The sequence below is a fragment of the Pezoporus wallicus genome, unplaced genomic scaffold (assembly GCF_028554395.1).
Source record: "Pezoporus wallicus isolate ANWC-B61680 ecotype Strahan unplaced genomic scaffold, APGP_CSIRO_Pwel_v1 contig_8673, whole genome shotgun sequence".
NCBI lineage: Eukaryota > Metazoa > Chordata > Aves > Psittaciformes > Psittacidae > Pezoporus > Pezoporus wallicus.
In genome coordinates, this window is record NW_026637196.1 from 1,491,819 (window position 1) to 1,515,372 (window position 23,554).

Sequence of the window (23,554 nt, forward strand, 5' to 3'; positions counted from 1 at the left end):
CTCTTCTGACCCGCTCTGTTGTCAGCTGGTACCTGAAACCAAGACATGGGAAAAAGACTAAAGATGAAAAAGACCTGCAGAAGGGAAAATGAAGGTTGCTGTCCCTGAGATTTAAGCTTTGTAAATGTCATCTGTCACTTGGTACCTTTATTTCCACCTCTCTAGCTCTGGATTCAAGGTATCAAATCTGTTATCAAGGTCACCACAACCTGAAGGAACAAGGGAAAAAAGGAAGATTGGATTCCAGACAGTACCGCAAAATCTATGCAGATCAGCTCATTCCTTAATTCCAGAAATGCAGAGGATCAGTGTCACTGGTATGAGCTGCCTGAAGGGGCTATTTTTGTTCTTCAGAAGCTTTCCCCACTATTCTAACACAGATTAATTATGAATATTTATGTACATAGCACCAAAAATGTGACAAGCAGTTTGGAGGCTGGCTTGCAAAATATGTATACCATATTGCAAAAATTAGCTCTCTTCTGGGCTTGGTGCCTGGTCACTCTCTAAATAGCTAGAAAAGAACAGAGACAAGATGCATTTGTAGTACTTCTGCCTCTGTTCAGAGCAAGCAGAAACTGGAACAGCCAGGAACTGCAGTTTGTTTAAGATCAGCCCCCTGTCACTCAGAGCATGCCTCTGTGGAAGCATTGATAATCCTTCCTCTGAGCTCAGCTGGGCCATTACACTGATGTAACAGGAAGAATTTTGTTCTGCTCTTTAGTGAGATGTGGCATTTGGGCTGAATTTGAAAAGACCTGGTACTGCTTTAATATATACCTGGGATGGTGGTGTCTGCCTTTCAGATGAGACAGCTATCAAGATCCTCAGCATTTCTGGCCATCAAAACTTGCAGAGCACTTTACTGAAAGAGAAGCATTAAGCTTTCTGTCCACAGGAGTCTCCTACCAGGGAAATTGCAGTATAATGACTTCAAATCACTTCTCTGCTGCTCAAAAAAAATAGCATAAATATATGCTGTTAAAGAACTGCTACATGCTGCCCCAGAGCTGACAGTAATGGGAAAAGTATTTCCAATACAGATGGTTTGTTAGTTGACTTATGCAAATCGGCATATTGGAGGAGAGGAGCTATTGCTAAATATAAAGTCATACTGTCCTACAGCCTGTGTGAGCTGCCAAAGAACTGCGCAGACTATCCATAAGGAGCAAGTCCAATGATTTCAACAGGCTTTCAATCAGGCTTTTAATATTAAAAAAGAAGCATATTCCTAGTTAATAATAAGCTCAGCCATTTTTAAATTACAAATTCAAATGTCTATTGGAGTCACAAGTGGCAGTTCCTTGACTGTCTCTGAGTCTGTGTAACCCAAAACTCGTCTATTATCTTTTGCAAAGCCCGTAAAGAGAGAATGCTGCATTGCTTCAATATTAACACTTAGTGCAATATTTGTGAATTAAATTGTGGATATAGCAAAAGAGAATCTGTCTGGACCATTCACAAAATGAGCTTTGATATCCTTTTAGTAAGTAAAAAGCTGAAGGGAGACATCAATAATTTATTAGCACTTGGATTACATCCTCTAGTGCTTGTAGTTTGCTGCCTTCATGGAAGAAAAGAGGTCAAAGGCAATATTGTCTCTTAGGTTGTGAAGTCTTTGCATACTTTAATATGTTGGTGCTGACAAAGGCAAAAACCTCTGGGGACCCGACATGGCTGGAAAGCACAGTGACTCACAGATGTGAGGCTCAAGACAAGGGCTATCTCCAGAAGGGTGAAGTGCTCCTCGTTCCTTGTCATCTCCTGACATTGTCATCTCCTGGCACTGCTCATTGCCTTTTTATTTCTCAGCCCATCTCTACACTCCAGACTTTTGCTTTCATACTGTTTCTCTAGCATTATCTTACATATTCCTGCCTGTCTCCTACCATCTCTTTCCTGGTGGCAGTAATGTCTATTCTCAAGCTCTAAGCTTAGTAATGCTATTGTCACATTGCACAGATATGCCAGAATTTGCACTGGTATTAGATCTTTCCTCTCAGAATGAAATGTTCTTCCTTCTCTTCTATTCCTCTGGCTTGTGCCTTTCAATTTTGGCACCCACTTTCTGTTTCTATTTTTCCCTTATCTTGCTCCTTCTGATGTGCTATTTCCAATACCTGAACAATCACCACCCCCCATAACATCTTATTTCCCATTTTTTTTAAATCTTTAAGTCCTGAAAAATCTTTCCTAGTGTCCCTATCACTGTCACCAAGAGTTTCCTCTTCCCTCATAGCACGCTCGAGTCATTCCCAAGAAGCACACAGAAATACACACAGACTACTCTTTTGTAGCACCCAAACCTCCATTTTTCCTGCTTCTTTAAACTGTAGTTCTTCCTTTTTGTGGCTGCTTGTGAGGGGGAACATCTCCAACCTCCACAGACAGAGACAGAAGAGATACTGCCCTCTCAGCCCCAGGTAGGACATAAAGAGCCACGAGCAGAATGAGAGACCTAGACCTGCATCTGCCTTTGTGCACAGGGGTTTTGTTTTCTACAGGTGCTGACATTTCCTATTCCATGTATGCTGAACATACCTGCATAAAACTAGACAGATCTGAGAGACAGGCAGCAGCAAAAAGTCATGCCTACAATAGTCCACCAGCATCCTCTGAGGCTGCTGTTGCTCCTCATGTTCCAAGACTGAGCTGATGTACCCTGCTTTTCAGTGGGACTTGGTAGCTCAGCTTAATGCTAGCCAGGTTCTGTCCACACACTGCTTTGGAGCAAATGATGACAAAAGTCTTTTTACGAATACAGTAAAGGCATCCCAGTGGGGTGCTATGGACAACAATGAGGAATTTGAGCCCCCTGATTCTCTCTCAACACCAAGAGGCTTTGTAAATGAAAGGGACTAGCAATGGAAGAATCTGCTCACAACATTTTGTTACCTTAAGACGGAAAGAGAGGTCCTTAGACACAGAAGGTGGGCAGAGGAGCAGTCCTAGGCTAGGAAATCACCAGTGGCTCCAAGCATCAAAGTATGGCTGGAAGAATAGCAAATACCTCTGCTCCTTAGCAGGAAATACCTAAGTGACATGGGGTTTGGCTAATTTCTTTCCCAAGTTAAGCTCAGCAGCCTAAATCTATCCACTGACCTCCACACTCACGACTTCTGATGCAGAATAGCCATCTGGACAGTGCCATTCCAGAGCCAAGTCAATGAATTGGAGAGTTCCCAACATTTTCCCACGGGAAGAAAGCTGGGCAGTTGCTGCTGCTGTACATCTCTAGAAGGCAACTTGCCAGTAGCCAGGGCTGCTGTCCAGTGCCAAAGAGACTTTTAAAATGCCTGGGCCTCAGTGACAAACCAAAATGAAAAGGTGCACACATGCATCTGAGCAATCAATGCATGGTGACATCGGGCAAGCACTGGAGTGATCTACTGAAGAATAGGGCTTTTAAATGCTGTTGTTGCTAATGGTACCACTAACAGGAGGGAGGCTCTCTGCCTGTGAGCTTTCCTCTGGCCACTGACAACTTCTTTGCTCCTTACGTAGCCAACTGCCATCAGAGATCACAACAGCTATAAATACTTCTGAAAATAATATGATAAATAAAAATAAACCACCCAACAACACTGAAGAGAACCTTTTGTTAAGCAAATAATGATCATAAAAGAGTACTCCTCAAGAAAGATGTTTTCACATCAACCTTGTAGAGAAGTGAGTACAGCTGAAGTTTTTTGCTGATTTCGGTTCCATCTCCAAGTACCACCAGTAAGGGAACAGTCCTGTCCTGGTGCCAGGCATACATCAAACTTCACAAGAACTGAGCCTCTGGAAAAAGAGGGTGCAAAGCCATTTCTTCAATGGCAACAGAGCTCAGAAGTGACTTGGCACTACGTACCAGTTCCACATCTAGATATTAGATATACCATGTAACAACAGTACAGTTCTGGTAGTTTCCTTAGAATATCTCTTTTCTATGTGTCTCTCACACCTTGGTGGGTGTCCTTTTAGACAGTTGTTTCTCATTAGGCTGTTTGTCTCTCCCTACCCAGCAAGTTGGGTGAAACAGTGTGTGCTACTACTTGAGAAGCAGAAAAGCCCACCACCAGCACGCTCCTCTGGGAACTCACAGCTTTTCATGTCACCCCCAAGGAGATGGAAAACCAGCTCTGGCCTTATAAGACTCCATGGACAAGTAGTCAGTAAGACCAGGCACAGCTACCCACCACAGCCCTATATGTTTCCAAAGATGAAGGCAAAACCCCAGTGCTATGTGACAGTTAGTTTTGCCAGCCCACTTATATCATCAGGACATCACAATCATCACTGTTAAAAACTCTTGGCAGATCTAGCAGCATTATCACAGCTATTCAGAGTTAAGTACATCAGGCTTGGGTCCACTGGCAGTACAATCTAGCTGCTGTGCATGCACCTTGCACTGCATATAGAGCTCCCTAAAGTGAGTGCACCACAGAGGCCATGTTTTCCATTCCCAGGGTATAAGAATTGGAGCTTCCCATGGAAAAGGTGAAGTGCTCTTTTCAGTATACATTCTGGCTAGTACAGATGGGATTTGGATAAAGCACATATGCATCACTCTCATGCTGTTCAGCTGCAGAAGTATAAGGTTTTCCCCATGATCCAACAGTAAATAATCTGAAGAGAAGAAAGGAACAAATCCTGAACTGACAACAAGACAGCCAGTGCTTCAGGAGATTTGCCATGGAGGATTATCATCTGGGCATATCCAGTGCCTTAAACTGTCTTAAATTGTGTGAAATATCAGGCTTAGGCACTTTGACAGGCTTCCTTTAAAATCTATGAGAGAAGACTTGAATGCATCCACTATGTCGCTCAGATTCTGGCAGACACATCCAGAAGCAGCAGCCATGAGAGACACTGTCCTCAGCCCAGAGAAGCTGGATTTCAGAGCTGTTGTTCTCCTCAGTGCTCGCAGGGGCAGAGGGCACTGTCAGGCAGGGTCAGCTCAGAGACCATTTTCATATCAGCCTTCTGTGAGGCAGCGAGTGTCAATGACGACGCGTTCACCATCTGTTCAAACACTGATTTTCACCTGCAATACCCTTCAGAGGCACTGTTTGAATGACCTGACTTGAGAAACACATTTGCTTGACTGCCCCTTCTAATTTCCACAGCAGTCTGTTCTCTGGAGTCTCAGCTGTGGCAGTCAGCTTTTAGCTGGGTTTTACTTTGAGCTTGTAATGAGCGTGATACAGACTGTGATATAGAGATGTTACATAGACTGAGTGAGAAATAGCTTTATTTGCTGAAGATGTGTGTTATTTTGGGATATTCTCATTTTGTCTGATAAAAATGGCATTTCTGTAGAAACAATTGATAAAAAAAACAATGAAGAGGAAAGCCCATGCTAACTGTCAAAAGCCAACATAATGTTCGGCAGACGCATTGCTAGGGATGAGTAAATATTCTGCTCTTTTGGGCTTTTAAAATACACAACCCTTCCCCCTCACTTTCATGTTTAAATCAATTCACATTGGGCATGGATGCCTGAGTTTTATTGGTGAGCAAGTAGAGATTTGATTTAAAACATCCCTGCTTCACCTAGTTCCAGGGATGCGCAGCAGCCTTCGCTCAGAGAGGTGTTTCTGACACAAAGTCCTAAGGTTCCACCCCAAAAGTAGACCAGAGCTGCAGAAAAAAACATTCAAGGCTCTGTGAGTGGCTATCTGAAGATATTATCTTCATCGGGGACTGTAGCAACAGGACAAGTGGAAATGGGTTTAAACTTAAAGAGGGGAAGTTCAGGTTGAATATGAGGAAGAAGTTCTTTACTGTGAGGGTGCTGAGGCACTGGAATGGGTTGCCCAGAGAAGTGGTAAATGCTCCATCCCTGGCAGTGTTCAAGGCCAGTTTGGACAGAGCCTTGAGTGACATGGGCTAGTGTGAGCTGTCCCTGCCCATGGCAGGAGGTTGGAACTGGATGACCTTAAGGTCCTTTCCAACCCAAACTGTTTTATGATTCCATGATTCAGACACACCCACGATCTCAGCTCACCCACCATGTTCTCCCAGCAGCAAGAAAACTGCCACTGATGCAGTTTTGCTCTCGTGCATGCACATTTCTTTCAGAACGTGTATTTTTTTCCACTATCACAAAGAGTTCTGATGTGCTGTGACGACAACATTGCGTGTATGTCTCTGCTCTGCCGGTTCAGGGCTCTCGCATTTCCAGATGGATTCCTGCAGATGTTGGTGCCACTGCACAGTGCAACTACTCCTTTGAGGCATGATACATTACCATTCCTTCTGAGTTCAATGCTTGGTCCCTTGCAGAGTTGAACCTTTAGCACAGGTGACAACTTACTACCAAACATTTTGTCTTACCAGACTTAAGTCTTTTTTACAAGTGAACACAGTTTAGGACTTTGTATCTCGGACCGATCCCTTATCACCATTTGTTTCCCATTCCCAAGCAGAATGTGCTGTGTGCTGCCTACCACCCAGCTCTCCAGCTACTATATTCTCAACTTCAGTTTCTGTCTTTTGGCAACAAACCACTAGGATTATGTGTTTCCTTGGTCACCTGCTCCTTAGACAACTCATCCTAATATTTATCATCTCTGCAACACAGGTAATACTGTTGCATTTACAGATTTAGCCTTTCTAATCCCACCAAAGCTACTGCCATGTTGCCTTTGTCATTCTGATCTCTTGAGAAAGCATTTGGCTGTAGGCGCTTATGCTTCTCTCTGGTTTGGGATACCAAAACTGTCCTCCAGAAAGTCATGTGGATCTATTTGCTTGTGGCAAGCTAGAAGAAGGGGTTGAAGGAGATTGTTAGGGCTGACAACCTTTTAAAATGTCATAAAACAGCTCTCCTTAAGTGAGGGATGTTTGAGTTCACCTCCAAAGCCTCTTAGAGACATTCTGGTGGGAATTTCTCTGCTAGAATAGTTTATCAGATCCACGTAAATGTGCTGGTACTTACAATTTATAGGATAAATATGAAAATGCATATGCATGATTTATTGATAGAGCCAAAGCTATATATAGCGCCCTTAACTGTATTATTAAAACTGAAGGTAAATAATTAATGGAATGAAGAAAAGATACATAAAACTCTGGCAGTTTCGATGGGAAGCATTCCTGTCTTGCAGTAATTAAAACTGAATATATTCTGAGTATATATCTTTCTCACAAAAAAAAAGGATTATTTACCCACTTCACATGCATACCAAGAGACACTGTGTGTGGCCACAGAACCTGTGCAGGCAGCAGGAGAGAAATCAGGGAGGAAAAGTGCTTGTGGCTGTCAGGTTTGAATGCCACCCCCCACTCAGGACAGGTTTACTGTCCCTGGATACTGACCAGTTCTGCCTGGTTGACCTTCGGGTTAGTTTCAGGTTAGATGTAACTCAAATAATACATGTTGGTTTTGCAAAGTTCAGTGCTGATCATTCACATGAGAAGTATTAAAGAAAGGTAGAGGCTTACTTCAGCAGAAAGCAAGAAACAAAGTTAATTTTTATAATGATTAGAATCAAGGGACTACTCAAGCAAACCAAAATTCAGGTAGCAATTGCTTATGTCTCCTTAGGCACCTCTCCTGGGCTTAAGAGAAAAAGAACTGTAACTCAGACAGGCCCTTTCCTGACTCAGGCCATCCAGTTTTCTGAAGTGACTCAATTAAAGACACATAGGGTCAAACACCCTGTAGCATCTCTCGGGTATCTTTTTTCATTGGGTGAAATAGTCATTCATTTACATCATTTCTATATTAACAACATGAGTAAGGTCAAAATGACCTTATAATTAGTTATTAAAGTCCCTGGAGTCAGAACAGCTCAACCTCATAAGCGGTTGTAAGACAGTTTTAACAGTCCCAACACTTAACCCAAACACACTCCAAAGCAACCACTGCCAAGGCCTCCCTGCCTCATTGTTCAGGTAAGAGAACACAAATTTCTTCATCTGGATACACAGAAGATTGTTCCTAAGTTTACCATCAGCAAACCTTGAAGTGCAAGAGGTCTTCTGCTCGTACCAGCATATCTGCCAAACCCTTCTGTAAGATCAGTGGTGCTCTCTTGTCTGGTCTGAAGATGAATGGTGCAAAACACTAAAATACTAGTTCCACTTTTTGCTTCAAGCAGAGGCACAATCCATTTATTTCAGTGGATCTTGATTTCAACTTTCACAGACCCACAAGCAACGATATATGATCAACAAGGCACCTTAAACTTCCCACTTTGATCAGCCAGACCTATAGTAGCAACAGAGTCCTGGAGCCACCAGCAATGTTGAGCAGCTCCACTGAGGAAGGAGAATAAACTGCAGTTATAGAATCATAGAATAGTTAGGGTTTGAAAGGACCTCAAGATCATCTAGTTCCAACCCCCCCTGCCATGGGCAGGGACACCTCACACTAAACCATGCCACCCATGTTCTTGAGGTTTAACTGCAAGAAACCTGAACAATTATTTCAAGGTTTTTCTTTCATCCCAAAACAGCAGAAACTGGGAATGACAAACTAAGGTGGCAGATGGTGGTGGAAGGATAACAGTTGATTTCAGTGAAACGGAGAATTGGACATCCCGTTTCTCAGCAGTCACTGCTATTCCTGAACTACAATTGACTTTAATGTGATTCCAGTGCCTTCAGGGAATGCAGAGTAGAGCTCCACCAGCCAAACTGCAGTCTGGCAGGGCAGCATCAGAGAAGCACTCCCAGCACTCTTGAGACTACCTTCTGAGAATCTCCAAATGTAATTAAGAGCAGCTCTACTTATTCTTTCTGCTAAGGGCACCTATAAGCACCAGATGTAATAGGAGTAACTGCTCAGACACCTGTGCCAGAGCCAAAAGCTCACAAGGCTAGAACTGAGGGCTCTCTTGGCTACTTAGTCCCTTGGTCTAATGGGGCATCTGTGAGTGATTTTGGTAGTTCCTACTTCAAGAAGGGAGCAACGACCTAAAAGAGTAGAGTCATCAGCTTCACCACCTCGGAACATGGTTGCTGGTCAGCAGGCACAGAGCTGAGAGAGATGTTTTGTGTCCAGCCTTTTCACTGGGAATTTCAGTTTGGTATGTGTTCGTCCCAGCCAAGTTCCCTGCCACTGGTTAGGACTGGCTGTTGACAGGATGAAGGTTTATCTTGGTTTCTATAGATTTAAATGCTTTCAATGCTTGTAATGCATAAAACTTGTTTCTGGCTATAATTTCAGGGTGGTGAGGCACTGGAACAGGCTGCCCAAAGAAGTGGTAAATGTTCCATCCCTGGCAGTGTTCAAGGCCAGGCTGGACAGAGCCTTGGGCAACACTGTCTAGTGTGCAGTGTCCTTGCTCATGACAGGGGGCTGGAACTGGATGATCTTAAGGTCCTTTCCAAGCAAACCATTCTATGATTTTGCTGCAGCATCACAGCTTTCTGAAGGGATAAAAGACCCCAGTGAGATCCAGTAGACTAGAAAGTGCTGCATTCCTTAAAGCATTAGGGCATTTGTGGTGCTTCCCAAACAGTGGGCACAGCGGTGCTGGTGTCCAAGCCCGAATGACAATCTCAGCCTGGTCCCATGCTCACAGAACTCATTTCCCAGATAAAAAGGCTGAAAGCACTAAACTCAATGTTAAAATCAATGCTTCTACAAGTTCTGACAGCTTTACAGTAGTCCCTAATAATGCTTGGCATTTATAATAAATGAATAATTAGGCATGAATAATAAATTATAGCCATGTTTATGTAGCTTTATGTATCTGCTCTCCTGAAACACCTCCAGTCTCAGGCACATCAATGCCCTATAATAATGAAAAGGCAGAGTTTCTGTATTTACATGTATGTATTTCTTGACATGCAGACACACACTATTTGGTTCAGGTGCCCTGTATTTATATCCAACCAAAGCACCCGGAGAGAACTTGCACTGGGACTGCTCGGGCTAAGAGCAAGCCCGCAGACGTTCAGTTTCTCCCACCAGCACCAGCAGCAGCGGACACCCTGCTCACACCTTCTCGCAGCCAGCGGGAGAGCCAACAAGAGACCTGCCTCGCAGGGACTGCGGGAACACGGCAAGCCCGCAACCCTGGGGACACAGCGAAGGGCGCCCCTGAGGAGAGAGAAGATGGCGCGGGCTCCCCCCACAGCACCGAGCCGCTGGCGGCAAGGGCGGGTGGAAGTGACGTGCGCCGGGCGGAAGTAGCCGGCTTGGGACCGGGCGGAAGTGCGGTGCGTGAGCGGCGCGGCCGGGCGCGGTGTGAGGTGGGCCGTGCTCGGGGCAGGCCGTGGGGATGCAGGGCTTTGGTTGTGCTGTAGCGTAAAGAGGAGCGTGGTTGCAGGAGCCCTGCGGCCTCCAGGCGCCGCGGTCCCTCTGCGGTCCCTGTGGCGGTGGGTCCCTCCGCCGAGCAGCTCCCTGTCAGTCTCCGGGCCTCGCCTGCGGGTGTAAGACTTCGGTTTAGACTCGTTTAGCGGTGGGAGTGTCGGGACGTATCTGCTCGTTAGTTTGTTAATAGCAGCTCTTCGCTTTTAGTTCCATTTCGTGCCATGCTGAGACCATTTCTTGGTTGCAAAGTCTTCAGGCAAGCTGGGGACGGCAGCGTTTCTGCAGGCGAGGTGCTGTGTGTGTGCACATGGTGTGTGCCTGGCAGGCAAAGTAACAGTGAGTCTGATGTGACCAGCGTGAGATGTGGAGCCTCGTTGAGGAGATGTTCTCGTAGCTTTGGCTGGGGGTTTCCTTGCGGGAGGAGCATCCTCACAAGTATCTGCTTTCCCTATAGCCCGTAGAAGTTACTGACTCTTTTGTGGAGCCTGGGCTTTGGTCATTACACTGTTGTGTGCAGAAAAGTGTTTTTGTGACAGAGCAGAGCATGTACATCACCTTTTTTGCAAAGTAGGCAAGAATCCTGAGTGAGGCATTCATTGACCACTAGAGCAGAGCAGTTGTACTTTTCCACTGACTGCTGAACCGCCTTGGAGAGGCTGAGATGTGCCTCTTTGCCTCTCCTTTTGATTTCTTACCTCAACCAACAGGTCTGAAGAAATATGATACTTTGAGGCACTGATTGTGAGAGCAGTACCTTGTATTCCTCTTTGACCCAAATGTGATAGGAGTCAGAGTTGATTCTTTGGTTTTACATTTCCTTGCTACCTTTTCTCTTTTAACTTTCCTGTGGTTACCTTCCCTCTGAAGGAGGTAACCTCCCCTGTGGAGACAGGCTGTGAGAGTTGGGGTTGCTCGGCCTGGTGAAGAGTAAGCTCAGGGGAGACCTTAGAGCAGCTTCTAATGCCTAAATAGGCTGACAGGAAATATGGAGAGGGGCTTTCTGAAAGGGGAGGTAGGGAAAGGACAAGGTGTAGTGACTCTAAAACTGAGTGAGGGAAGCCTTAGTTTAGATATTGGAAATAAATTCTTTACTGTGAGGGTGGTGAGACTGGCACAGGGTGGCCAGAGCAGCTGTGGTTGCCCCATCCCTGGTGGTGTTTGAGGCAACACCTGGAGCAACCTGCGCTAGTGGAACGTGTCCCTGCCCGTGGCAGGGGCTGGATGAGCTTTAAGGTCCCTTCCAACCCAAACTATACTGTGATATGATTCTATTATATAACTGTGTCTAGTTCATGACTTCTGTTGTATATGTCTCCTTCAGGCTGTAGGGCTCTGCTGCTGTGCAAGAAAATTGCATTGCAAATGCAGATGGGCTAGAATAATATAAACCCCCTAATGGTATTGGATTATATCAATTAAAGTGCAGTTCTTTGTGGCCCAGTGGAACCTCTAAAAGTCTTGGCCAGGAGTGGGGTGGTACTTTGCTCAAATGCTGTGTCTGGTTATTCTTATGTTTTATATCTGCTGAGAGTAGTGGCAGGGGTTGGTAATGTGCCTCCAAAGTTTAAATGTTGCTTCTGGAAAGCACTGGAGGAGTATTGTAGACCTCAGTTTATCTGTAAGGTAAATGCCATTCTTTGTGATGCTCTGGTACAGGCTTACACTCGATCTGAAGCTGGTTAATCCAAAATTAAACAAGTGCTGGGCATGTGAAGCAGTCTGCTTTATTGCCTTCTGTGCTTTTGTGTCTTCTTGAAGCCTGGCTCAGACCATTGCTCTCAGCTGAGTTTGTAAAACTTCCTGCAGCACTGATGGGCTTTTCAAACAGTATCCTTGGAAAGTCCAGAGCATGACAGACAGAAAGATACTTATTGAGACTTTAAGTGCAAACAGAAAGTACAATAGCAGATGATAGTGTGTTCACAGAATAATCACTATGTTCTGGTGTGTCTTGTGGTCCTTTGACAGCATTTCTGATCCCTTACATGTGTTCATATGATAATATCCTCATGAGGCTGCATATGTTGGCTAGATGGTGGTCCCTCCAGGCAAACAGTTTGTGTGTGGTTACCTCTTAAGTACCCAGCTGCCGGGTCGGAGATAACCAGCCACAGGATGCTGGGATTAGTCCTGATCATCAGTAGAGTGTTGTTTTTCTTGCATGTTTTCTCTGTGCTCTGGTGGATAAGAGTTTCTCTTTATGATGGCCAGGTGAATGTTGCCAGTGTGCTTGGATGTCTTTCATGGGGCATGGAAAAAGGTACCATTGGAAAGCAAACTCTTTTCACTACATTCTGTCTGTCCGTAAGTTCCATATGTACTTAAGCAGTTCTTAGCTCATTGGACTGCAGAAGGACCAAGTCAGAGGCCTTGGTTGTATTAGATTTCTAGACCCAGTTGGATCATGGAAAGAACACTTTTAAAGCTTTTAGTTACTTTTTTACCAAACTAGCACCCACCTCTGTATTGACATCTTGTAACTCTTCTGGGTGGCCTCTGTATCCCTATGGAGGAAGGAACGACTTTGAGGAAAGGGTTCCTGGAATAACTAACCTTTTTAGACAATGACTGCGTAGTTGGCTTCTTGTGCTTGACAATTCCTCGGGCAAATGAAAGCAGTTTCAAGGCCTGCTGTATTTTTAGCTATTTGAATACACAGAGACTTGCACAAGTGTATGGAGATCCCTGTGTGGAAGAGGCTTATTTCAGAAAGATTAGCAGCACACTTGCTTATGTCTGTTAATCTTAGCATCATCCCCATTTTGGCTTTGAAGCCTGTGATGATGGGGCATGAAACATTTGGCTTGATGCATGTGGTGCTACTTATGCATATCAAAGAGAGACCTATCAACTGAAGTATGACTGTTGGAGCCCCTGTTGTGGCAGAAAGCTCCATAAATTAACAGCAATAGGTATGTGCTTATGCTAGGAGTACACAGAAAGGGAGCTGTCTGCAGAAGTTGCAGATTTTCCTGTGCAGTTGCAAGGGAACAGTGCTGAAAGGGAGTGTTTCTGCTTTCTCAGCATCAGTCAGAACCACAGTGACATCCCAGGAGTGTTTTTGTTAAGCCCTCCTCCAACAGTAGCAATGCACCACAGCAGTGTGCCCCATTCCCTTCCTGCCCTGAAGTAGCCTTTGCTAGCGGCAGTGTTCCACAGATGTCCTTGACAGCATTGATAGAGAAATTGGTCATTTTCCATGAGTGCTGGGGGTGGGTTTTGTTGTTCAGTGGGTACAGGGATGTCCCTCTTGCTGCTGCTTGTGCCGTGTGTAGGCTTGGTTTAATTGGAAGTTGTTGTTCTGGGACTCTTGAGCTTACAGCTTTCATTAAGATTGGTGTTTTGAGATGTCTGAAATAAGCAACTAACTCGTGATGTTGGCATTGAATGAAGAAGTCTGGGTCCTCAGCCATGTAGTACTGAAGTGAATAGAGTCCCTGGAAACCTTGAAACCTCTGAAAATCCACTTTGTTTTGGTAGACAAAACTCTTTAAAAAGTCTGAATGGCTTTTAGTCCAGCTTTTGCACAAAGTAAGGGGCATGAAAAAGAATTTCAGCGAGTCTTACATGGTTTGTGGTTTTACACTGAGGCCTTGATTTTAGAAAGGTAACAAACATAGAACTCTCTGGAGCTCTTCGTGCTCTTGGAACCAGCAGCATCACACCTAACTAACCTTGGTCAAGAATGAGGACCCTGAAAATAGTGTAACTATTCCAAGTATAGGTGGTAAATACTGCATGCAGTAATTCTTGTGTCTGTTAGCATGCTTTCCACAAGATATCTCTCCACGTATTTTACAATGAAGTATGATAATAGCATAAGACAAAATATTGGTTTCAGAGCAGTGGCTGTATTTGCACAGGGGTTGAACTTTGCTTTGGTCTTAGATTAAAACAGAGACTCATTTCCAAGCTTTGCATTTTCTCATATGTACAGCCTACCCATATGGCATATAACTGCAGTTTTAAAATCCACATCCACTTCCCTTCCATACTTCACAATAAATTGTCATTGAGTCCTGATGGGCTTTTGAAAAGTGGAAGAGATCAAATATGTACCAAACATTTCAACATACCAAGTGTGGGAGGTGTCAGGTCTGTAGCATTAGTGCTGCTTAGTGACTCAATTAGTGTGAAATGTATTTGCAAACACTTTACTTGCTGCCTGTCAGAAATAGATTGATGGTCCCAGGCTCTGGGAATGAGAGGTGAGAGTAATACTCACAAGTATTTTCATGCCCAAGAGAACGGAAGAGGAATAGTTGCCTTCCCAGTAAATTCTTACATGCACAGAGGTAGAAGTCTTTATAAATACCATCCTTGGCTTTCCATTTAAAACTGGCCTGGGCAGTGAATGAAAATGCTTGGAAATAACATGACTTCTGTCAGTGAGAGGTCAGTGAAAGACTGAGAGAGAAGAGAGCTAGAGCAGAAGGACTAGATAGGGAAGAAAAACTGTTTTCACTTGGGAGATATGAGCGTGAAGGAGAGCACAGTCAGTGAGAGTAAGTGCATTGTCCAAATCTACATGCACAGGCTGTTTCATCCTGACAGGAATGCTAATACTGGGATTCAGAGAAGACTTTATGCTGGAGGGGGGAGGTTTGCATGAGACTATGTCTCTGATGTTCTGGTTGGTGTTGATAATGGAGGAAGTGAAATCTGTTGTCTTGGACAAGGTGCTTCTGTGGCTTTGCAAATCCAAGGCTGTGTTGTTGGCACTCTGCAGTGATGCACTTGTTGGCTGGCTTTTTGCTGGAATGATGCCATTCTGCTTCCAGCTGGCTGCTAGACCAGGTGTTGGCTTGTCTAGTAGCATGTTCTCTGGCAACGAAGAACAAGGTGGATGGTTTGTCTGGGATTCTGGTACAACTAGTTGTGTCCTGGGGTGATCCTGAAGTAGGGTGGATGTGGTATATACTGGAACAGCAGAGTGGTACAAAAGTTAATAGTTTTCCCTTGCTGTCCCCATCCTCTCTCCAGGACCTCCAATTCTGTAACCAGTTTTCCACATCTGCAGTAGTTTCCATGTGAACAGTACACAGGACTGGATTGCAAGAGCAAGAAGGCAGGATGTTGTCGAGACCAAAGCCTGGGGAGTCTGAGGCAGACCTGCTGCACTTTCAAAACCAGTTCCTGGCAGCCAGATCTTCACCTGCAGTAAAGGTTGTGAAGAAAGCAGACAAGAGGAAAGGGGAGGAAAGGACCACAGATGCTGAGAGACCCCCACTACAGGACAGCAAGGATGTGGTCATGTTGGATGGTAATTTCCCTTGTGGGCTTATTTGGATTACCAGAATTCTGTGTCTCTTTCTGTCTTCCTCACTGCTTGTGTTTTCACCTCCCTCTCAACTCGGTGTTCCTTTTGCCCTGCATGTGTGTCCTCCTTGCAGTATTGTTTGTTCTTAGCCTTGTTGGGAAACTGGTCCAGTGTTCCTGGCATCCAGTAGAACCACGTTTCCAACACATTGCCTTTTGCCTGTGGTACCTTGCCATCCTCACTGCAAGAGGTGTTTTCTGTGATTTGTACCCATTGGACACTCACTGCTTACTTTGCAGTCTGTTCAGACCCTGTTCCCAGTATCTCTGAGGTTTAGCTCTGCTAAGAGCTCCAGCTTTCAGCCAGCAGATCTAGCTTGATAAGCTGCCTTCCTACAGTTTTTTTTTCCTCCATCAGTACTAACTGTAACATTTCTTTTGTGTACTTAATAGTCTGAGAAGCTCAAGGTGTTTTCTTAAAAGCAACAACTTAAATCCTATAGTGCTTAGTTCTAGGTAAGAAAACATGAACCCAGTTTATAGACAGGGAAAAGGAGGCCTTGTCTTGCTCGTGATCATAGAAGTCACTCACTGTTAGAGCTGGCAGTGGAATTGTGCCTGAACATAATCTGCAAGGACACTGTTTCTCTAAAGCCTTGCTTCTTCCCTTAATATTTGCAGTCAGGCCTTAGTACCCTTTCCTGCTTATGGAGCTCATTGAAAAGACCTTGGTGCCAATACATAACTAATAAAATTGAGTATGTTTCTCTCTATTACCCAGTGCAAGTCAGAGACAGAGGGCTTCTTGCTTCCTCATCTTGGTTTCTCATCAGAGCAATAGGTGCTGTTAGGGAGCCTTGGTCTGATACCTATTGCGCAGTAGTTACATATGAGTAACCTCACTGCTTTTTTTCCCTTATTATTTCCCATCCCCAGATTTTCCTGATACTTTACCAGCTCTAACTCCAGCTCCTCCAAAAAAGTCAAAGGTCAAAAGTGCCTGTGTCCACTTTGAGGATGAAGATCCAGAGGAAAGACTGGAGCGTCATGATCGACACATCACAGCAGTCTTCAGCAAAATTATTGTATGTCTAGGTTTTATGTGATGCTCTAGTTTGGGGTTTTGTTGGTTTGTTATTCGGTTGGTTTTCCTTTCTTTTTTTGAATGCTGTGAACTAAATGGACAAGGATGAAAGGTTCTGTTGCTGCTTTTTATTTCTACAGTGTAGTGAAGCAGTTGTAGCACTGTAGTTGTGCTACAACTGCTCCTTCAGGGAGCTTCTTGAAAGAAAAGTTCTTCGTGGCTATTTTTGCTGTCGGCTAAATATGGGTCTGAATCTGCTTTCCAGTCTAGACTGCCTACAGGTCACGCTGCCTGCGTGCAGGCATGTGCTCCAGTGGGGATTTGGGTGAATTTCTGGACTTTCTAAGGAGGATGTTCTCATTGCTTTGCACTGGCCCAGATTTTTTCCTTTGTCTGATTCTTGGAGTTTGGCAGCCCAGCCTTTTGGAAAATAACCTCACTTCATCTCTAAATAAGCACAAGGTATTCTGAGCCTGACAGTGACGCAGCAGGAAGCTTGTGAGCTGCAGAGCTGAGAGATTTTGAGTCCACTCTTAGCTAAACGATATAAAGTGATGTATATCTGGCTGTTGTGATGGTTTCTACAGGGCTTTAATTTCTTGATGCAGGAGCGAGACACAAGTGCAGCAGCGGTGACCATGCCAGTGCCCACTGGAGACCCATTTCCAAGGACATTTCACCGCTCTGAGATAAAAAGTGAGGTAAGATTGGGAGCAGCTGTTTTATGGTACCTTATTCATGACTAAAATTTGATCACAGCAAAGCCTGATGCTTGGTGGGTGGTAGGACTCGAAGTAAGTGACTTGGCCTGCTGGAGGTTATGAGTTAGCTCAGCATCTCTCTCACATTTGCACATTAGTGTAGGAGAGAGTTCTACCAAGCTGCCATTTAGGTACCTCACACCCTGCATCTAAATAACTCTGGAATCCTTTAGGTTTAGGAAAAAGGTGATCCCCCTCAGCTAACTGTAGTGAGATGGATCAGATCTGCACTGCTGTAATAGAGTTGATCCTGTTCTGTTTTTCTCTGAGAGTGAAACCTCAGAGAAAAATAAACCTCTGTTAATTTATCCACCAGGTTTAAGTTCATACTTACTGAAGCTACACCCGATTTCTCCTGACATGACAGTTGAGTGTGGTTGCACAGATTATCTTTTGCAGCTTTTTGGATTTTGGCATAATTTCTGAGGCTGTAAAGCTGGAAACCATGGCTGCTATCACCAGGCATTGCTACAGTAGCAAGAGTTGCTAGCTGAGTGGGAGTCAGATGCTGGGAATTGGGATGTGATTGATAGCTGTTACTTTGAAGAGGTAGCTTACTTTGAAGGACAGCTTTTTTGAAAGAGCGATACTTTTGAAACTACCATTTCTGTTTATCTAATGTAGGAGTACACAAAGCAGCTGCCCAATGTTCAGACTGTCTTTTGAGCAGCTTCTCTGGACTAGGGATATGCAAGAGGTTTTTTGCTTAGTCTGCTTTGGATTTCTTGTGCATCCTGTGCAAAGCTGTTCACAGCCATGTCCTTCCATCACCTAGGCAAGCAACACAGTAATTTAGTCAGGATTATTTTAGCACCAGGTGCCCATTTCTTACTGTGTAAATCTTTTCACCCTCCTGCTCTCTAATCACCTTATAAGAAGCCTGTTCCAAGCATGTGGTGAGCACGGTGCAGTACAGCCTCTTTTATCCTCAGAAATCCGAAGTAGTCAGCAATGCAGTTTCTGAACAGCAGGAAAGCTGGAACTGTTGTGTTTGGTGATATTTTAAGTGTACTTGCCTGGCTTGAATTCATTTCTAATTAATCATCTTCCTTCTCTAGGTAGAAAAAACAGTAATGTTTTGTCTTTCTGTCCTAGCATTAAAACCTGTCTTAAGATAAGAATAATGCACATATAGAAAATGCAGGTGGCTGCCAGCAGCTTCTCTGTATCACACCCCAGAGTCTGATGTGAAGGAGTCTTTAGCATCGGATCTATACATTTGTTAGTGGCAGGTGTGCGGGGGAGTCTGGAAAGAGGTGACACATGGCTTCCCTGTTTGCAGGTGAAGGTGGCATCTGGAAGAAAAAGCATCTTTGCGCAAAAGATGGCAGCGAGAAGAGCTGCTGAAAAGGCAGCAACAGCCCCCTCTGCTGCCGAGTGCATGCAAGTGGGATCTGCTGCTCCGGGCGCCCAGGATCCTGAGGGGTCAGCAGCAGAGGCGCCTTTCCTTGGCTCCAGGGATGGTGAGTGGAGAAGGTTCTGCTTATCCAGCCTACTGTATTTAAGTAGCCTTAGTAACTGTAACATCACTGCACCTGATTTTTAAAGTAAGGTAGCACTTCTGTCCTCAGTTTATGACTCTCAAGATCACTTGGAATGTGATTTGAAGGATTTGAAGTGGTCTGAGACCCAAATTAACATTCTAAAAATTGGGTTAGCTTTCTCACTGGTTTCCTTTTTGCTTTGCACAGGCCCAAACAGATTTGTTTTTCAAGGTCCTTGTCTTCCTTTTCGTCTCTACTATGTAAAGTTTTTCTTGTTTCATCTTTGATTTCCACAATTTTAGGAAGAGGGTGGTTCTTGTGCCTCATGAAGGCGTTTGAGACTACTCTGATGCAGGTTCTCACTCCTACCTAGAAGCTGAAAGCTCAGTCTTCTGTCACCAGATCTGCTGCCGTGAGACTGTGGCTTTGCTTCATAAGGAAGGCTGTGAGGCAGTGCTGATGAGTCAGTGCCACCTCCAGCAGTTACTTGTCTGACAGCAACGTGACAAGGAAAGATGAAACCAATTCAACTGGTACCAGAATCTCCAGGCATTTATGTTTTTTGTCTTGGACTTTTATTTACTGTTTACCTAGGACCACCATGTGTCTGGGCTTTTCACTGACACCCTCCTTTTCACATTGATATAGAGGCCAGATAACCCATTGAGGGTTATCATTGTTTATCTAAGTTTCCCTCTGCCCTGACTCTTGTCAGAGAATTGGTAAGAGAATCCCTGGATGTGCTGTGCACTGCCATGTACAAATCCACCATCCAGGTCAGTGTACTGTGCCTGCCTAATAGCCTGTTACAACTGTGCATGTGTACTTCTGTCTGAGAAATCTCAAAGAGGGAAATTCAGCAGCCCAAGAGCTGTGATCCTCTTGAAGTAGAACGGTTTTGAAATGTAGTAGCACAACAGAGGGATCAGAAAATGGCTTGGCCTCCTCAGCAGGATTGTTGGGCAGGATCACTTCAGGAGCTCCCTTTCTTGTAGTAACAACATGTTTGTGCCTGGTAACCCTCAGCTTAGTTGCTGATGGTGTGAGGCTTGCTGAATCTTTTCCCAGGTCACTCTGTCTTCTCATCTATTTCTGCTCAATGAGCAAGACAACTGGTGTGGAAATTACATCAAACCTTACTGATATGATGAGTGTCATTGACGCTATTCTAACAGGGGGTTGATGCTTTCAGGGTTGGCTGGTTTAGTGTCATAGGGGTGTTCCAAGTTACTATTTGGAGTATATGAACAAAACATAAGAAAACAAGACACTAAGTCAGGCCCTTGTATAGTGGGCTACAACACAGCTGGAGGGTCTCATTCTGGCCAAAAGAGCATGTTACCTGTCTGCTGGAGTAAAACAAAATGGGCCTTTACAAAAGATTTAGATCAGGTAACAAAAGGAGACTTGATCCTGTTCAGGGTAGGAAAAATGCCCCGCTGCTGGAACTTCTAATATGTGAATACAGGGCATTGTTGGAAGCAAACATGCCCATGTTGAGAATGGGTCTTGTATCACTCCAGAAACTGGTGTGCCTAATCATTTTAATTTTTTATCTCACTCAACAAATACTGAGTCAGGATCATGGTTCAGCTGAAGTACGAATGTGGGTTCAGGAGTTTCTGAACAGAGAAGGTGCCTGGTATTCACTGACTTGGCAGAATGCTCATTAGTTGTGAATTGTGCTCCAGTTTTCTTTCTGTTGCTTTGCATTAAGGAAACAAAATCCCTTCCTCCCCCCCCATCCCTCCCAAAACTCCTAAAGAAATGAGGTAGAAATGACATTTTGTTGTGACATGGGATGAAAGCCCAAGTATTTTAGTTTTGTTTGAAACGAAACTAAACTTCTTAACTGCTATTTTAATTCAGCTTCAAAGATAAAAAGTAAATTATGCAAATGTGGTAATGACAAAATTGAGATGCAGGTGTCATGATGTAGGCACATTAAATCACTAACTGCTTTCTCTGCTCATCTAACAGATAAAGCTGGTGACTTTTTGACCTCTCGGCAGCCTTGTCTCATAACGGGAGAGGGTCTTGGAAGCCAGAAGAGTGAGGAGGAAGTTCAAGCTATTCACAGAGAGAACTTGGAAAAGCTACAGTCCATGTCTGAGGAAGAGATCCTGCAGGAGCAGGAAAGGCTTCTGGCTCAGCTGGGTATGTGTTTCCCAGGGTGAATTCTAGAGACCTGGAAGTTTACTGAATGTGTGGCTATCCTAAAGTCTTACCAAATTCACAGATCAAAGGTGGGAGCTTGGGGTTCCTCCTCATTGTATACATGGATAATTTAGCTTCCATGTCATGTCAGTAGCTTGTGAGTAAGAATTAAGTGTGAAGGAAATAGAGTGCTTATTCCTCAGTGAGAGGGGGCTTAGCCTAAGTCTGTCTCATCTCCCCTTTGCTGTGGGTTAAGGCGGTCCATGCACTCTATTACTTTGCACACCAAATACCTGGTTACACGTACATATATTGAGGTCCTAAAATGTCTTCTCTGAAGCAGATTAGAAAGCAAAGCTATTCTTGCGATGCTTTCCCAAGTGCAGTGCTAAGGTGAGAGAGCACCCTTGGTCTTCCCTTCTGAAATGCCTGAGACTTGGGCCAGAACTGTCAGTACCCAGGTAGGGGAAGCATGTGGGAGATTTCAGGTTAAGTCTGTACTTGCAGAGCAGAAAAACAACTGGTATTGTTCTTGACGAAGCGTTTTAGTTATCTGGCTGGTGGACGCAGATGTTCTGTCAGGGGTCTAATCTCTGTTTTGGAGTCTTGTCCACAGTGGTGTTCTGGGAATGCTGATGACAAGATGGGGGAGAGGGCTGAATGTGGTGTGTTTGAGAATTTGTGGAATCTAGGGCACCATAAAACTGCTGGCATTGGTTTCGGTGATTTTGTATGCTCAAGAAGAGCAGACGTGCAGATACAGGTGGCAGACAAGGGGTTTTGAAATTCTCCTAAGTTCAAATTCTCTAGCATCCAATTTAGGTGTGAGTGGTATTTTAAATGCCTAAGTTTAGCTTAAAGATCGTATTAACAACCTTGACTTCATTGCAAGCAGCCTGGGTATAACTGGAAAGGTGGCACAGGAAGTGTGCAAAATAGTTGCAGACAGAACTATGTAGGTACATCCGTCGTTCAGGCAGCTGAGCTCTTCTAGCTACCTGAGATGAAAAAAATCCTGGTTTTTAACTTCACTGCTCATAGCAATGGAATGTGCACAGAAAAGATCTTGTTTATGCACTTTCTCCTTGTGTCTCATTCATGCTTCTTGTCCCTACTGCTCTGTCCTTTGGGACATTAGTGAAATGAATGGTTACTACATAGTTTTAGAAGGCTAGGATGTATTTTAAGTATTTTTGTACAATAAGTTATTTTATAAAACTGTGTATTTGTTTATATGCCCTGTGGGTTAAAATTGTAGATCTTTCAGAGTTTGAGGCTTTAAGGAAACTGGGAGTAATTTTGGCCTTCCCGAAATATCTGTGGTTAGTTAATTATGCATGATGAATCTACTCCTAAGCAAAATGCTGGCTTATGGATGAAGCAAGGAATTGGACAAGTAGAGAAATGTGGATTAAAGAGACTTTTTCTCCATATTCAGGAGAGTGAATCATTTGTGGATGTTTAATGGTGCCCAGGCTCTGAATTAGCATTTTAATTACAAAGCAGATGAGTCCATGGTGTGGAGCATGAGGATGGGTAGGCAGTTTCATGCTGGACAGTGTCTTCAGGATCTTACTGGTGATACTGCTCTGGTTTTGCCCATGGAGACTGAGCAAAACCAGGCTGACTTTCGGACGTACCATGCACAGATTGGCATCATCAGTGACGTGTTAGTGACTGTCTGTGTGAAGTGATGAAATAATGAATACAGTCCTTTTCTTGCTGTGCTCAATGAAGTGAGAGAAAGTTGGGAGATCTGCTTGCATACAGGAAAAATACATGTGCTTTAATGAGCCTGGGCTGAATGTCTGTCCTTCACCAAGGGAGATTAAACTGCACTAGGAGGAGAGTGTGCAGCAGTCACAAGTGTGGGATAGATCCCTGCATCCTGAACTGTTTCAGAGACAGAGGAGTAACTTCCTCTCTGAGATGACTTCTCAGGTACAGAGCACTTCTGAATCCCTTGTCCATTGTCATCCTAACAGTGGATAACCAGTGTCAGTGTTACATTCTGTCTACACTCTATGCATCTGTGACGCTGCTTACTGGAGTATCTCTATACCTTTTAGAGTCACAATGCACAAGCTCTTCTTGTTCACCTCTGGCACCTCAACACCGCATTCTAGATGAAAAGTATTTGGAGACAAAGTGCTCAGTCAAAATGATGTGTGGTATCCAAAGCAGATTTGAAAGTAAAATTATGATCGTCTGATATTTTCCTATTTTAGAGCCAGAGGAATATTATCTATCCTTCAAAGTGCCCCTACCTCCCAAATGTTCCTCTTCTCCAAAGCATGAAAAGAATTACTATGTTTCTGGATGTTGTCAGACCATAACTGACTCTCAGGATGGGGAGTCAGTTCAGAGCAAACGAGATCTCCTTCTTCTAACACAATATCTAGACCGTGCACTGCAGCACTAGTGCAGTTTAATAAAGAGCAGGTAATTCACTGTGGTGTCTGTTCCATGTATTCTTATAGTGTTCAGGTTGTCACCCCTGAGTGTGGCACTGAGTAGGCAAACTGCCAGACCTGGGTTCTTCTCCTAAATCACAGAC

At 44.2% G+C, this 23,554-nt stretch overlaps 1 protein-coding gene across 3 annotated transcripts in view; it reads left to right on the plus strand.

Moving 5' to 3' along the window:
• Window positions 1-10,143: 10,143 nt before the first annotated feature.
• RPAP1 (RNA polymerase II associated protein 1) overlaps window positions 10,144-23,554 on the plus strand; it is a 39,981-nt gene continuing 26,570 nt past the window's right edge. The window contains exons 1-7 of one of the 3 annotated variants that reach the window (XM_057403974.1): window positions 10,364-10,592; window positions 12,011-12,196; window positions 15,236-15,515; window positions 16,448-16,596; window positions 17,204-17,296; window positions 18,639-18,819; window positions 20,821-20,997. In XM_057403974.1, the coding sequence (XP_057259957.1) occupies window positions 15,326-15,515; window positions 16,448-16,596; window positions 17,204-17,296; window positions 18,639-18,819; window positions 20,821-20,997 (790 nt within the window). In that variant the 5' untranslated portion in view covers window positions 10,364-10,592; window positions 12,011-12,196; window positions 15,236-15,325. Of the gene's footprint in view, window positions 10,159-10,298; window positions 10,318-10,363; window positions 10,593-12,010; window positions 12,197-15,235; window positions 15,516-16,447; window positions 16,597-17,203; window positions 17,297-18,638; window positions 18,820-20,820; window positions 20,998-23,554 lie in introns of those variants that run through there. The other 2 variants (XM_057403976.1, XM_057403975.1) reach the window with 2 other exon arrangements.